The sequence below is a fragment of the Styela clava genome, chromosome 11 (genome assembly GCF_964204865.1).
Source record: "Styela clava chromosome 11, kaStyClav1.hap1.2, whole genome shotgun sequence".
NCBI lineage: Eukaryota > Metazoa > Chordata > Ascidiacea > Stolidobranchia > Styelidae > Styela > Styela clava.
Window position 1 is genome coordinate 17986913 of NC_135260.1, and position 17891 is coordinate 18004803.

General features: G+C 32.8%; 1 protein-coding gene across 3 annotated transcripts; it reads left to right on the top strand.

Moving 5' to 3' along the window:
• The first annotated feature begins 707 nt into the window (after window positions 1–707).
• LOC120347752 (rho GTPase-activating protein 26-like) lies at window positions 708–16876 on the top strand. Of its 3 annotated transcripts, XM_039417829.2 has the most exons (17): window positions 708–912; window positions 1418–1544; window positions 1958–2060; window positions 2356–2485; window positions 3028–3159; window positions 3335–3406; window positions 4775–4971; window positions 5532–5769; window positions 6084–6194; window positions 6490–6668; window positions 7064–7222; window positions 7853–8012; window positions 10150–10313; window positions 12463–12647; window positions 12868–13331; window positions 13854–13898; window positions 14496–14636. In XM_039417829.2, exons 1-16 carry the CDS (start codon window positions 790–792, stop codon window positions 13887–13889), a joined length of 2580 nt encoding a protein of 859 aa, XP_039273763.1. In that variant the 5' UTR covers window positions 708–789; the 3' UTR covers window positions 13890–13898; window positions 14496–14636. The 3 variants fall into 3 exon arrangements, with proteins under 3 accessions (XP_039273763.1, XP_039273761.1, XP_039273762.1); XM_039417827.2 differs by lacking the exon at window positions 13854–13898 and having other exon boundaries at window positions 14496–16876; XM_039417828.2 differs by lacking the exon at window positions 13854–13898 and having other exon boundaries at window positions 12463–12632; window positions 14496–16876.
• The last annotated feature ends 1015 nt before the right edge of the window (window positions 16877–17891 follow it).

Sequence of the window (17891 nt, forward strand, 5' to 3'; positions counted from 1 at the left end):
CACATTGTCAAATCTGTCATGTTTACAACTTTAATTTGCAGTGATTGAGTATTATCAATTAGAAATGTCTACATCTACTTTATTAATCTCTGTCCATTATTGTTTTTGATGCATGTGCAACATAAATATATGAAAAAAAGGGAGTAGTCCTATTGTTTGGATTCATTACTCTTTATGACTATTTTTCGAGAACATTTTGAAGGATATATTTTTATTTGATAAAAAGTAAGCAATTAGGTAAATGTTTGCAAACATAGGACATTGTTTTTCGGTATTTACTTTGTTTACCGTTTTAATAGGTGATCACCAGCACTGAAATTCTTGTGGTATATCATATTGCATTATTAGGGCTCAAATATATTGAATAAAGTTAGATAGGAAGGAAGTACACAAAGGGCTGTGGTTTTGTTTAGCAAATTTGCACATTGAAATTAGTCATCTGTATCTAAATAACTCCTGTTGTTTGCAATTTCTCTATGCTGTCTATTCTGTTTTTTTTATTTAATAAATACTGCACATACAGGCAAAATGTTCTTATTAAGAAAGCAGTAACTTTGATAGTCTGCATTCAAAGCAACAATTTCAGATAATTATACTGTGAAATTACCGAATCAATACCGAATTTTATTCAAAATATATTGTCTGGATATCTCATGTGGGAGCCGGTAATAGGCCTGGAGTTTGTGTCTTTGAGCTTTCTAACATAACAATTATTGAATATACAGTTCTGCAGATTAAAAATAATAGACTTATAAATGCAAAACTGATTTTGAAATCTTGGAAAACAAGATGGTTCTTCATCCATTGGAATTTTCTGAATGTTTTCTTGATTCTCCTTGGTTTCGTCAAAGCATAAAAGAATACGAAGATGAATTGGAAAGGACAAATTCACAAATAAAGTCTTTAATCAAGGTGAATTTTAATTCTTTTGATAGCTCTCCTTTTCTATAACTCCACTGTTGATACTTATATGTATATTAATGCACATACTATAGTGCAAAAAATTTGTTTATAAAAACAGAGTCATTTTACATTTTGTCAATTAATATTTCATATGAATAACCTAATCTCTTTTCATGGAACAGTATGTTTATTTATGAGTCTTCGTTAGACCATGATCTAACGAAAGCTCATAAATAAACTTGCTATTTCGTGGGAAGAAATTATGTTATTCATATTTATCTTTATATACTATCTTGTTCGAGCATCCTTGTGGCAACTGACACATACCGATCCGCAGTAGAAAGTAAACAAGGAGAAAGGACTTGCAGTTCAGTACACAATGCCCAAGCCTAGTACACTACATATTGGCACTTCTAATATTATATAGCAAATATTCTTCCCCCAGTTTATGCGACTACAAGTTATTAACTACCGGTAATTAAAATTTAAATAAGCTAAAATTAATCTTTTCCAGGATGCGAAGGCCATGTTGCAGGCCTCACGTAAACAAGGAGAAACAATGCAGGCATTCAGTGAAAGACTGAAAAAATTTCAGTTTGAAATCATTGGAGAAAACTTGACAGATACGGAACGTGGAATTGGTGTGTTGATTATAATTCAAACAAACTAATACAATTGACTATAACTATATTCTTAAGGTGTGAATTTCTTTGCACATTATATTCGCTGGTTGATCAAATATTTGAATAAACTATTATCATACTACTAATATTGTCTCTAGTATGATTCACAGAGTTTATTATTTAAGTTCTATCACTTTAATGATACTTTATGTAGCGATTATTTTCACCAAAATTTATCAAGCACTCTTCTGCATGTGGGATGATTTCGCTTTAGTTTAAAATTTGCTTCAGTTTGAGTTCGGATCATAATTATGATAGTTGGATGGGTGAGTGTTGCAAATTGCAAAGAACGATCATAAGTCTATACTGGGTGAATAAGTTTTAATGTACTTTTGGCCTATAGTTGAGCTAATTTTCACTTTCCATTTCAGCTGGCTCTTTGAAAGAGTTTGGAATGATGCTTGAGGAAATAGAGGAGGAATGGACGAGAACAATTGAAAGATCTGAATTACAGTTAATACAACCACTTGAAAAGTGAGCAATTTTCTTTGTATTTTACTTTCATGTGATTTGATTTTCTTCGAATAAGGCTCTGCACTATGTAAATAAGTCATTATGGACAGCTTTTCAAATTCATGCGAGGATTCATTTTCCATATCAGAAAATTTGTCTCAATTTACGAAATTGTATGTATTTGAGCTATTCACTGTCATTCTAATGATTCTATTCATAATTTTAGGAGAAACGTTTACCCACTTCGAATCTGTTTAGTGAGATCACTTCCTTTTTTCTTATTTGGGAAAGTTACAATTGTTTATTCCTGTCCCAGGTTTCGAAAGGAACATATCCATGGATATAGAGACGCCAAAAAAGGTTTTGACAAAGCTAGTGAAAGATACTATAAACAAATGGAACAGACATTGGGATTGTCTCACAAGAAAAAGGAAAATTTATTATCAGTGAGTCATTTTTAAAATTAGATATGAAAATTTTATAGTCTTATAATAAAAATTAAAAGCTCTAAAACAAATTTTCAATTTAAATTAAATTGATTCTGTCATGTTAGATTTTGTGTTGGGGTTCTCATTATATTCAAATATTTGTCGAAAATATAACAATTTTATTTAAACAGCAGCTGATATAATAAAGCAGTTCAAAGTTCAACCAGTGATAAAATATTATGTGCAAGTGCAATGGAAATGTACACAAATTTGATAGGATTGCAGTTTTAATATTGCCAGGAAGTTGTTGAACAACACCAATTATCTCATAGAGAATACAAAGCTTGACAAAAATAATAAATTAGGATGTTGTTTTTATGATTCAACTCAACAAATTTCATATTCATCTCGAATAACTATTGAAAAGCTTTGTATTGACTTGACAATATTGAATCACACTGTGTTATCATTGTATGTAAAGTATATTTTTGATGTGAGTCAATCTAAAAAACTCACTTTTATTTGTATATATCGGACTGAAGTTTAAATTTTTATTGTAGGAATCTGACAATGAACTTGGAATTCAAAAGAAAAATTTCCACTCTTCCTCTCTCAACTATGTTTATAAATTGCAAGAAGTTCAGGAACGAAAAAAATTTGAATTTGTTGAACATTTACTCATGTTCATGCAGGTAAGTGCCCTTTGCCCATTATCAGAAGTAGTCTTCACTGACATATTTTGATTTTATTTTAAGTTTTTTTCTGAATTTGTCTATTCAAGCTGATATTTAATTCGGTAACCTAAGAATTGATTCTATTTATATACAGTAGTTTTCCAGACAAGTTTATTCTGATTTCAACTTTCAGGTTTACTTCAATTTTTTTCATCAAACTCACGAAACTGCCTTCGATTGCAAGGAATATATGAATGATATTCAGGTATGTTTTACAATCTATAATATCTTGCTTGTTTTCCTATTGAAATACAGATTTTTGGCTAATACATTATAGGGGGGTGATAATGCAGTGTGTGTATCTTTGCTATTTCATACATGAAGAAAATAATCATGTAATATAAATTCTTTTTGACTTGAATATTACATAATGCTTGTGTGAAACATGGGAGGCTCTTGAATTTTTATTTGTTTTATTAGAAAATACAAGTATAGTGTATGCTTTGTATGAAAGTTTTCTGGAAGTTTGATGTATCTGAATTGAACATATTATACAGGTTGCATTTGCAATATAATCACTGTTATCGAATTTGATCTTATAGTTTGTTGTGTGCCTCGGGCAAATAAGAGTAAAACTTTTTATCTTGTTTTAAAATCGTGTATATATCCAAAATTGGCCATTGGGAGTAAAATGGTAGTATGTTAAGAAACTAAGTATCTATATTTTATATGTTTGAGCATCAATGTTCAAATATTTGTACAAATTTAAAAAGTTCTGTTTCTCAAGTTTGGCTTTACCTACTTGCTAAAGGCACTGTCCAATAAATAAAGGTCTATTTATAATGGTTTACAACTTCTCTTTCAGTTTTTTCTTACATTCAAAAGCAGAATGAATTGTTGATTTACAATATTAAATAATTTGAATATTGCCTTATTGTATGGTTGTAAATAATCTCTGGGTATATTATAGATATGATTTAGGATATAGTATTATGAAACTTTAGAACATCATTTCCATGTGTGTGTGTGACTTGTTTGATTTTTATCAAATCCCTAGAACAGGGTGGTCCATGGTTGCGAGGTTTAAGGGCCGCAAGAAAACCCAAAAGTGATCCTTTGAGTAAGCTATATAAAGCCTTCAGTTATTTTAAAATTGCTTCATGAGAATTATCGTGGTATTCTATTCTATTCTAAAAAGGACTATTCTCAGTTGGAATAGTTCAAAAATCAACCAAAATTGTTCTGCTAATAAATACAAATATCTGCCAATGGTGTAGTAGTGTACGGTAAAATTGTTCTGCGGGCCGCATGGAATGTGTCGGCGGGCTGCAGTTTGGACCACCCTGCCCTAGAATATTAGTGTAATTCATGTTTTAATTTCATATATTTGATGTCTGCAAGATAAGATCCCTTATTAATTGAATTATTGCCTTTGTTTGAGAACAGTCATTTTGATTGATGTTTGTTGACGACTGACGAGAATTGGAAACATAACATTTCTTGCAATAGAATGGTATCATTTTCATATGGCATTAAATTTAATATATCTAATATTGTTATAAATGATTAGATGATGTTATTCATTAATTATCAAATGGTATCGGTAATCATTTGTAAAAATTGTTTTTCTCAGATGAGATTGGTCAGTACAAGATCACAATATGATGGAACTCGAAATAAGACTCAAAGCCTGATGAGAAAAATGATGGATAATCCTAACTCAAGCATGAAAAATGCTGGTGGAAACTCATCTCCTCACAGAGTGATTGGGCAGAGATGGGCAAGAGCTGGATATCTTTTGTTGTTGGAAAAAAATGCATTGGGATCAAGGTCAGAATTCCTTAGTGTGTGAATAGGTACTCCCGTATTATGTGTACCAGGTTGGGATTAGGCCATATTTTTGCTCGATTTTCCTTATTTTTGTTCAATTACAAGTTCGGGACTGCCGGTCTTAGCCAAGTCAATATACCCCCTGCCCATAGGTTTCAGATCTTTTACACAACTTGATGTAAAATAGGCGAACAAAATTAGTTACCTCCATATTGGTACACATAATTCTGGAGCGCATGTGAATATTTTTTTGGCGTACGTGTATGCTCATTCTTTTGACGCCTATTTTCCTTTGTGAAGCTCGTTAGCTTTAGACTCTTAATTAAAGAATTCCAATTAATAACTCTCAATAACACTGAATAATAAAAAATTTGTTACTCAGGTATTGAATCATCTCAAAATAGTGGTGCCTTTTATGTACCAGTACTAACAATTCATGCTAATATAGATAAACTCTGTTTTTTCATTTGTAGTATATTTCATGTCATGATTTATGATTTAAAACTTTATATAGGCTACTCTATACACATACTTTGGTAACAAGGTGTCATAATTTGCAGGTTCCCTGGTTCTTCTAAATGGTCGCGTTACTTCTGTATGTACACAAAAGAAAACAAATTGTTTCAAATGTTACCTCCCTTCAATCAATCATCATCGTCAAGTTCAAATGCATCTACGAGATCTATCAATCACCATGGTAGTGTTGCAGTTGCAGTCGATCCACTTATTGTTTTATCTTGTGTGCGAAGAATAACTGATTCTATTGACAAAAGATTTTGTTTTGATATCGAAGTTGAGGTAAGTAAATATATTTAGCATTAGAAATGTTGCAGTCGGGTATTTTCAAATAATGAGATTGCTTTGTAGATGACAGAGCACATCAATTTCCATGAGAACTAAAAATCTTCATCAGATCTTTGAAAAACACTAATAAACACTTCTTTTAAAATCACATAGGCTAGGCTATTATGTTTTCTATCGAATTATTTTTGCTGTTGCCAAAAATATTCAAATTTGAAAAGTTTTTAAAAACGTAATATTTAACTAATATTCTCTCTTATATTTCATACAATGATTTAAAGATGTATTTATATAAATTATTTTAAATATAGGATAGCACTGGAAAACAAGCGACTTTAACATTGCAAGCAACGTCAACCAATGATAGAAAGAAATGGCTTGCTGTTATGGATGGAAGAGAGCCAAACTATATAACTGCTAAGGTAACAGGCTGAGAAATTGTTGTCACTACTTTTGACTGTTTTTAAGATTCAGTATGCTTAAAGCAAGGAATATAAGTACGGTACATCTTCAAAATAGCATGCAAACTTTGTATTGCTACTTTCAAAATAATCAGCCAACATCCTCCTAGAAAGATGATGGTATATTTATGTTAATAGGAGCTGTGGTATACTATGGATAAATAGCTTAATTTCTAGTTAATATACTTTGACTCATTGTCACAATATGGCTGTTTCATGTGTTTTGTCTGAACTATCATAATAATTATGATTCCAGGAATACAAGAAACCTGAAGAATTTGACTTGAATGAAACAAGCATTAAGTTTGTCAAAGATGTCATTGAGGAAATAGAACGTCGAGGTGTCAATGCAGAAGGAATATATAGACTTGTCGGAGTCTCATCGAAAGTCGATAGACTTTTACAGATAGTCATGGATCCCCAGTCTTACGGAGAGTAGGTATCTTGAAACAATTAAAAGTGCATAAAAATAAAAATTGCACAAATACTGGGTAATACAAAATAAATTGCGGCCAAGATTGGGATTAGTGTCTAGCTGTCAAAAATATTTCTACACCAATAGTTTTCTTCTATTAGAACCTCTTCTTTATGAAATTTCTTTTCACCAATTGTTTCTTTGGCAGTGTTGGCCTTACCGCTTCAAGTGCCATATCAAGTACGGTAGCAGCTGCTGACATTTTTCCGATAATTATTTGCTTGTGTTGAGAGGTCAAGAGATACTAAGAGACAAAAAAAATTATTTACCGAGATCAATTTTCAAAATAGTTGGTAGTAGAGCTGCAAATATAATTGACTCTGCTATTATTAGTAATTTGTTTTTAATTTCTTAGTCTTAATTACAAAGATGAAATTGAATGGGAATTGAATACTTTAACAAGTGCATTGAAAAGCTTTTTCCGCAATTTACCGGAGCCTATTATGACGTTCAATCTGCATGAAGAGTTTATTGCTGCAGCTAAACATGAAGATCCAGATGAACGACTGAATAGGTAAAAGGCTGAATAATTAAGGCATTTTTCACTATAGTTATGTAGGCTCAATTAAAAATTACCTTGAAGGAAAGGACTACTCACTGATGTGACTGTGGTTCTCTTCTGACATTAATTTGATCTGCAGTGTTGAAAAATTTTGAGCTCCTTGCAACTTAACATTGCTCTTTAATGAGCCTTTGCATGTCCATGACATTGCTTTTTGAGAGAAATCTTACTATTAACTAAAGTTTGACATCTCATTACAGTATTTCTTATCAACTTTTACACATGCATTGTATTGTGTATTACGTGAACATTTGGTTTGCCACCTTTCCCAAAAATTTCCACGAATTGACACAACATGATTCCTGTCTGTTCTCTGTAATTATTAAAATTCAAGCATCTATTCAATAAGCCACCAATAAGCCATTGCAAGTTGAATATGATCAGATGAGGGTCCCAGTTATAAATTCGGTACTACATACTACGGGAGTACCATAAATTTTTCATTTCAAAGCCCTGATCTTAATCAGGAAAACCTGGCGCTTCCCTAATATACATGTGGATCGGCATAACCACAACCACATGTTAGTTAGTATAGTTACTAGCAGCAAATCTTAACTCCTGTCCAATTTTTCATTTGAACAGAGTGATTAGCCTGGTTGCAAAGTTATCTTCAGACAGCCAACATATACTTGAAATGCTGATCAGACATTTGCAAAAAGTTGCTGCAAGATGGGAAGAAAGTAAAATGACAGTACAGAATATTGGAGTGTGCTTCGGTCCAACATTGATGAGGCCTAAACAGGTTTGTCAACTTGTATGATCAAGCTATTGATATGAGCACCTACTGAACATAATGCCCACAATTATATTAAACCCCAATGTGTTTTTGTTTGTTATGTTTTTACATTTTTAGTGGTTATATCTTATGCAGTTATAGTATTGCATAAACATCCATCCCAAATACTGACAAGTGAATATGTAAAATTCTTCATTTCCAGCATGAGTGAGGGAGTTGCATTCATGAATTCATCCACAGATAAATCTAAGTGGAGAATATGAAAAGCACATAAAGTGTGTAGTGTGCATGTTCACACGCCTGAGCTATTTTAAGACAGTAAACTGGGGGTAGTATTTCACGCTGTTTAAGTTTTGAGAATCCTATTCTTGTTTCAAACCAAAGCTTTCTAGATTTTTTTAGATATTCTTGACAATTTTCCAACCTTTACCGATGGGAAAACTGTTAAATCGATTATAGCCTACCTCAATAACAGAAAACTTATTTTAGGGATGTATGAAGTACTTGCAATATCAAATTTTTCTCTTCAAGTTTTGGTAAAAGACTTCTTGTTGCTGTCCCGGTGCTAAAGTCTTATTAAAAAATTAGAATTTTCGCTTTCTGTTTGCTGGTAACCTTTCTCTGATAGATTTTGCTTTCACATAAACTGGTATGCTTTCACTTCACAGTATGCTTTTAGGAAAATTTTCAAGAAATGCTGTAGTTATCCAGAAATGTGAATACACAGTATTTGGTTCCTTAGTTCACTCTGTTGCAGATGAATAAAAATAACCTATAGTCCTTAGTCAACTATTATTTAAATCAGTGGTTTTTTGACGTCCTAGTGTGTCACGGATCAATTTCATATGTTGTAAATAGCATCACTAAATTGAGCACTTTTTTCACTTCGTCAAATAGCAGTGATTGTCATTAGGGTGAAGTTAATCAATTTATACTGACTGCTGGTATATTATTCCTTAGTATGTAACTACAATGATTGTTAACTGATAAATACATTATCCTACTTTGTAATTTGTATGTCCAATTCATGCACACTATGATCATAAGGCCCAAATACTGACATGAATGAATGTTGAAAGACAAACGTTGTTATCAGTTTTGAAACTTTCGAACAGTGCGATGAACTTTGCCGAAACAAGGAAACTAACAGGCACACAAATTTAAGTAAACCACATGGCCACTTATTTCATTTTGATGTTGTACAAATGAATTGAGCATTGATTGTAAAGGTCTTTATTATCTTATTTCCAAGTACAGTATATTTTCAATGATGCATCACCTGTGCAGAAAACTTTCCCAGAGGTTTTGTGACGAATGTTTATTAGGACTATAGGTCATATCACCATGAAACAAAACATTCTGCTGATCTTTGTTTTGATAAAAATACAGACTAGCTCATTCATGAACAGTGTTACGAGCAAAAGTCAGATTCTACTGTCTGCATTATTTGCTGAATGATTACCAACTTGCTAGCCTATATCATGTCATGGGAGAAAAAGCCCATATCAATTCAAGATATACATTTACACTAATAATAAACTAAGAACCTATTGATATATGATTGCTACCTATTTCTCAACATAACTCTACCTAATTTTTAATGTATCAGCACTCCAAGCTATTTTGTATTTCGAAACTCTATATGGCTTTTGAAACACTGTATGGCTTATGACCCTGCTCGGAATAAATTTGCACAAGAAATTAGTGTTGCTCTCTATAAGAACAGTTATGTTGAAAAATAGATCAATATTCTGTCTACATCTCGCACAGCGCAAAGCAACTATTATCTCCATACGTTACGCTTAGCATACCTGATAGATTTTAAATATGCTCCTAAATCTTTAATGTTGACAATTGTAAAGTAGATTTCAATTGTATAGAGAGGGAAAATAGGAATGGGAAAATATCTCGTTTATCTTGTTTCAATATGTATATGTATGCATTTATTTTTATTGGTGTATCCGAATCTGTGCTTACATCAGTCTGTACATATCAATGCCATCAAAGATAAGAAGTTTTGCTGAAACTTATATTGAAAAAAAAATAAAAACTCATCTGACGTCCATTGTTCATTACCTGCATATATATATATATTTAGTTTTTTGATGAAATATTAAATGCTCATTCATTTTATCATAAACAGGAAACTGTCCAATCCATCATGGAAATCAAGTTCAATAATATCATTGTTGAAATACTGATAGAAAACTATGCTGCCATATTTGGCAGAAGTAGCAACGATCAAACAACCAAAGAAAGAAGACTAGCTAGTCCAAAGCCAACAGTGGATAGTAGGCCTTCTATGAGGTAAGGAAATGTTAAGCGTGGGTTATCATGATAATTGGCATTTTTTTTTGATGAATTTGATTTTATATATTTTTTCAGAAATTTTTAACGCTTAAGTCGACTTAGTTTTATGCTTTTTTAAAAATCGCTCGAACGAAAATCAACCACAGTTGTACATGTAGGAACATGTATTTATCGCACATTCGCGATAGTGTGTTAACCTCAGTTTTTGGTATTTTATTCTAGTTCCTCGTCGCGTAGTTTCATAAAAATTGAAGCATTATTGAATATTAAACGGAAATGCTTAAGCATAAGAAGCTCTGACAGTGAGCCATTCAAACAATGATGTTTTAGGTAATGAACGTGTACCGGTAATGTCAGTCTGAATTATGCTTAAGAACTGATCCTAGAGTCCGATTTCACTACTTTATTTTGGTCTCTACTGTATGTTATAATATTCAGTCAAAGTATGATGTTATCAAGTGCCACTGTCATATAAACCAACTTTGGACTGGCATAATTTATGCATTCGATGTTTTCATCAGCCATATATTCATGTACTGTTAAAAATTTGATTACTGGAGTGCAGGGAAAAGTTGAGTAGCTGTGAATATGAAAGTGGTAACAAGGAGAACGAGATTTGCAATGGAGATGTTATGTAATAGATAATAATTGAACTTAAATATAACGCTGAATGTCTTGCAGCGCTGGAGACCAGTTATACAATATATTATACATGATAGAAGTGGCAACTTGAGCGGCTGGGCAGTACAAATTGGTGAATTTGACAAGAGAGTGATACCAGGTGAACTTGGAAACCCAGTAATGGATTGATCTATTGATGAAGCAGCATTCAGAATTTTTTCATTTCACATTATTATGCTACAAGGCAGTGTTGCATGCATATTAGAGTGAATGCTCATCAGCTCATAGGCTTGTTTGGAGTAAAATGCCTGGAATAACAAAGCTGCCCAATTAAGGTCAATGTAATATTTATAACACAACTTACACAAGGCATCAATTAGTGGAGATCCATGAGGAAACATTTATTGACATAAATGAATTACATATATGATGATTGCTTGGTGAAATGTCACAGACCAGATAATGATAAAAAAATGAAAACTTTGACACATTTATATCTATATTTATTTGGTCTATATTTATATATATACATGCCGACAGTATAACAAAAGGACTGGTTACAGAATCAGAAAAGCAGACAAAGCCAGCATAAAGTATAAAATCTAGATGATTTGAGACAGAAAAATAGCATAGTGGGCGGTATTTCGCTTGAAAAAATGTTACAGCAATATCAGGCACAGAGATCGAGTATATTTTAACCTTGATTTGTTAACTTTGCTGTAATTCCTAATAGTGAAACGATATTATTTGAATATATTGGTAAGCATTTAAACCATTGCAGTGTTTTTCGAATTCAACGCCAATAGAACTAGCATATTTGCTATAATTGGCTTCAACCTATTGCGAAATTACACAGACTAGTTTTCAGCACTACGTCATTAGCGAACCCTACTAATTATCGGTCAATTTCTGCTGGAATGGCTCTTAAAAAATCGTGTCTTGCAAATGAAGTCCACTTTATGTAAGCGGTAAGCGGCAAAAATCCTAAATAATAATATAAACGGGTAGTGGATAGATAGACCAGTCATGATTTGTTGGAATGTGGAAGTCGAATCTTGTTTAATAAACTGTTTTTATGATTTGGATTTTTATATTTATCTCGGGGGAGAGGAAACATGGTAAGATGGCTTAATCATATGGCTTACCACGACCTCTCGTACTGTTTCCAGTTCATGCCATGTACGGTGTTAGACATTTGTTTGTTTAGATGCGCAGACTTAATGGTGGAAGAAGCGTAACGGCCCAGTGGTTACATGAACCACCATTCAACGTCATGGAGTCCAGTAATCTTCTCGCCCATAATTATTCCACAGGGAAACCCACCTAGGGTAATCAGAGGTGCAGTGGCAAACCTTACCCTAACGTTTAGCATGATATGCCAATCGCCGAGCCAAAAAAAAAGAAAGTTGTCTATGAGTACATTTATAATGGAGTAACATATCTTTCGTTCTTACTACTATCATGTTTTCCAAAAACCTTAATGATAAACCTTAAAAATGATAACATAATTATTTTCATTCTGAAGACTGGGTCGTCGACCAAGACAAAGGACTGTGGTGAAGGCGACGATTATTGATGGTGATTTATTACATCCTACATCACAGCAGGATCCAAACACCAAGTTTCAACGAGGTCATGCAATTCGAGGTGTTCCTGGTAGACCACTGAGTCCACGTTCACAAAGAAGGATTGCTGGTACTAAAGTTTCTGGTAATTTTTTTTATTAAGAATTGTGACATCGACATTATGAATACAGTTCTAGACAAGCACATACTAAAACATATAAATCTATAATGTGTGAAGGAATGATCTGCGCCCATTGCGATTTGAAAATTAAATACTTAGCATATTAAAGAATTAAATATACAATGTTGAACTGTTGCAAAACTTAAATCGGTACAATACTTTATTATATATTTCTAACTTTCAGATAATGAAGATGGAAGTTTGTCATCATCAGACAACAACACAGATGAATTTGGAAGAATCTCACCGCTTGATCTTAATCTAGACATGGACCATTTTTCCATAAATAGATCATCTTCTCCAAGTAACTCAAATCAAACACATTTACTGAGTAATGCTTCTGAGGAAGAACGTACAACCAAAGAAGAATGGAAAATTGACAGAAAAGCACCACAAAGAACCACAAGTTCTCGGGGAGCTCAGAAGACAATGGGAAGTGTAGGATCTCACTTATTAAATGAACATTCTAATAAAAATCCAACGTATAATTATAATCAAAACAATGCCAACCGTTCCAATTCCGCCTTGCCTGACTCAACATCTGTACAAAAAAGAAAACAACAGCTTCTCATTCAAACTGTTAGGAAAATGCATCCACCACCCATTGCCCCGAAAAATGTTGTTTTACGAAGACCCCCTCCAATTCAAGTATGATATTTTTTGTTTTATCAATTAATTTTTACGTTGGAATGTTATGCCAGGTGCTGTTGCATGAGTGCAATTTTAATGGATATTGAGAAATGATTTTGTTTTGGATACAATAGTTTCATTTGTTATGCAGATATCATAGGATTGATAGTGCAAAATACAATACAGCTGAATTTAACCGATAGCCCTGGCTATAATGGATTATGGCAATATATTGGAATATAGACGAAAGAGAATATTTCAACTCCTGTTTTGAATAGTCAATAATTGGCCTTAAAAATATATCATAAACGGTTGTTTTGAAAAATTTCTACTCACTAGCAACATGGTGAGCTAAAAAAACAGAACCCAGAACTACGGAAATGAAGAAAGTTTATTTAACTCTTGATTTGAACTTCTCTTTGTGTATTATTTGTACCCAAAAGTTTACTAATCTAGGATGCTTTTCAAAATAGTTATGTTCTCTCCAGAACTGCGATGATGTGTTTTCGTGATATTGGTATTTCTTGTTTTCATGTACAGGGAAGAGGAAACCTGAAATGGCAGGTCGAGAAATAATTTCCCTCAGTAAGACTTCAGTAACTTCATTTCATTTGACCTCATCCATTTTATGTTTTTTGTTTGAAGTTGCTTTTTTTGCCAATCTTTGCAATTTCCCATATTATGTTATTTTTTTAAATTATTTTGCACATCTTTAAATAAGTTCAAATTTTTGATTTATTATTCATCATTTTTATATTTTTTTTTATATCAACCAAACTGTAAATAATGAAATCTTATGATTTTTAGCTTATGTTGTGTGTGTGTAGATATCACATGATGATGCTGTGTACTTTGTAGTATTGAGTGTCGCTGCATCCCAGTTGCCTGTGGAAGTGGTTATTCCTCTTTTTAAATTCTAGTAGGGATCACAAAACAAGTCTTCTGGTTTAATTGTTTGTCTTATATATTTCTCATAGTTATTTTTAAGATTGGTGCAGAACCTAATTGAAGAAAGTAAACTATTTGAAAGTTGACTTTTATTTTCTGCCAACTCTACAGCATTGAACACTCTTTATTGTAAACATAGGCCAATATGTTGCCAGAGATAACCATAGATAAATATGCTAATATGCGAAGTCAAAAATTATTATTTATATTTTAATTTCTAATTCATCATTACAGGGAAGTCATTCTGTCGACCATGAGAAGAATCACAATAATGTTAGTCAGCGGCCATCTTCTATAGACTTCGAAAAATTGTTGGAAAAATTTTCATCTCCTAATGATAAAAAGACAGTTACAGCCAGTAATGCTATTTCCTCAAAACCAGACTCAGCTGATGATCGTGATATGTCCTTCTTATGGCCAAAACCCGGCAGCCTTAAGAGCAACAGCTACGTGGAAGCTTCCATGCAGTCAGAGTCGAGGCCTCGCTCCACTGTTGTTTCTTCAAGAGATGAACTGATAAAGACATCAAACGCAAGCAGTCCCACCTCGCCTTCTAATTCAGGAATTTCGAAGGTTGATATACCTGCGTCACCCACTGCTGTCCCCAAAAGACCACGAACTTTCATTACCTTATATGCTTGTGAAGCGGAGCATGAGAGCGAATTATCATTTGTACCTGATCAGGTACTTTACGATGTTAAGGAATCGGATGAGCCCGGCTGGTTGATTGGTACTTTAGATGGAGTCAAAGGACTAATACCGGAAAATTATGTTCGTGAGAGAATAGTTTTGTAAGGGATTCAGCTAAAACTGTACAAATAAATATATGCTAAATCAAGTGCTTTATACAATTTTCAGAAATTCAGACAATCCAAATTTCAATAATCATAAAAAATATACCTTTATTCCATATTTGCCTTTTTAGGTTAAAGTGCCTTAGTCAAGCCAAATGTTTTTGTTTGAAATGTTTTATTAATTCAATATAAGCCATTTTTGTAAATTTTATTGATTAGTTGCATTCTTTACCTGGAATAGAATAGTCTCAATGTCAGCAATATTGACTTTGTTCCATTTAAGATATTTTTATCAAATTGATCTATGTATCACATTGAAATTAGTAGATAACGCAGGCTTTTTCAATCTGCATCTCAAATTTTACATAAAAACAGGTTGAACTTGCAAAGATTTTCATGGGTTAACAAGGATGCAAGTTTATTTCAAAAAATTTTCTTCTGTTTTTTATGGCAAACTTGCTACTAATTTTTAGATATACCTGTTCACATGACAGTTGTTGTAACATTCAAATCACGATTGCTTCGAATTTCTTTAACGTTTATTAGTTCGAAGTCTCTTGATTCAAGCAAAGCCACCAATTTTACATCAAACTCAGCCCTTTCTGTTTGAAGATTATTAACCTGTTCAAAACTATATTACACATAAGCCATCCAGTGTCAAGAACAGTTTTCGCTGTATCTTACAGAAACTATATTTAGAAGTTTGAATTTTTTATCATTGGCAGAGCACCATGTTTTCTTTACAATTTCTTCACTTTTATATGCTAAATTGATATATTATATTTGTTACTGTCTCTTATGATTGCAATCTGACCATTTCAGGTTTACGCAGTGTTACTGAGTGTAATAGAATGCAGTTTGATGATGGTTGAGAAAAATAAAGTGTAATGTTTGCTTTTATTCTAGTTTTCTCTTTATTTGGTTTCAAGATAAGTTCGACTTTTATGTACTGTTATCTACCGTACTTCTGTCTGAGGGATTCCAATGTTGCTTGCATCTCACGGACCTGTGATACTGAATGAAGGAACTTTTGGTTATTTTTTTTTTCTGTATTGAACTAAGTTACTTTCATCAATATTTTTGAACAAATACCTTTAATTTGAAATATTCGATGTTTTCTGACGTCATAATTTCTTCTGTAGTCTACTTGAAAATTTACTCAAAACCAAAAGCGGTGTCTAATTATATTTTCAATTAATCTAAAATTGCATCCTTTTATAAAGAGTGCATTTGTAAACTTAAGCGTTAAACAGAAAAAGTACTTGTTTATATGCAGTCTCAATTTTCTAATCATATTTGTATGATATAATTGTTTCTTATATTTTATCAACATTAGTCATTAAAACCTTACTAATCAATTCCATATATACTTGTATGTCATTATTTTTACTGACTTTGTAATATTTTTAAATGTACGAATATCGCCATAGGGTGAAAAATGGGAAAAGCATTAAAATGGGGAATTTGTCGGTTCATTATCTAATATAACTCCTTTCCAATCTTCGTTTGTTAGTGTTGTTCTGGCATCCCATACTTCTGCTGTTAATTAACCGAGTTTCAGAATTTACCCTACAGCTGACAGTCAGCCGAGTAATGGTAAGGTTGCACGTTTCATTGTAACTTTTCCGGAGACCCAACTTTATAGCAGTAAGAGCCGCTTGCAAAATTTGCTTCTAGTAGCTCATAACTACGTCTATTTGTATCATTATTATGCTTCCATGTTTTATACTTTTTATTTTTCTATATATTCAGGATTCTATCTGATTAGATTCATGTTATAAAAAACGATCATACTAAAAATAAAATTACGTGATTGAAGTATTTACTTTCTCTTACATCAGGGTTGTGCAGCCTGTGGAGAAGTGCCAATTTTGAATGGTGTGCGGCCCGCGAAACGAGTGTTTAATTTAGCTTAGTCTGATTCGTATGAGCTATTTAAATCCCTTTGTGTTGCAAAGCCAATGGCTATGGCGTTACAATGGCTTAACAGCGAAGCGAACAACGCGATTCACAAAGCTGTCACTTGCTGAGCAGTGAGCAATTTAGGCAAAGTGCAGACGCTAATAAATGAGTAAAAACAGATGATTGAAGGTTAGGCAATCAGAAAGCAGTTTGGAGAGTTTTACCGTTAGGAGATAGCCTACAGAAGCTGAATGAGTTTTGGTCCCAGCATATCAGTTGATTTTGTCTAAATCTAATCAAGAATAAGACAGATTTGACAGCAAAGTATTTGGAAATGAATCTTGTCAATTTTTACCGAAAACATCTCAACCAAGATAACTTTCCACATTTGTAAAAAGTTTCAAATATGGCACTTTTTAGCTCAACATATTTGTGTGAAAATTTGTTTTTTAAAACTGGCGTCATGAAATCTCCCTATCGATTGGTTCTGACAGACGATTACTGGGAAAATGGACTTCGAATTACTAGCACTTCCATTCAAGCGAATTCGGAAAAAGTAATCGGAAAAGAAGCCGGCAGCAAATTTCTGACTAAATTTCTTCTTAAGTCGGTATGATAATGAATTTGAATAGCAGGTTTCTTCAGAAATTTAGGCGTCTTAATTCATCCTTTCTGCAAGGACTCCCAATAATGACATGAGATCAATAACAAAAAGAAACTGTTTTTTTTGTGCCTGAAACTACAGGAAATCATGTGTTAAATTGCGGCCCGCTATTTCACTCAGTTATTTGTATCTGGCCCTCATGTAATAAAGGTCGCACACCCTTGTCTTACATGATTAAGTACTGTATAACTTTCCCAACCTGCGAAATGTCTGTTGCTAGTACTCTGGGACTGATAGCACAAACCATAATTAGGTTAAACTGTAAAATGG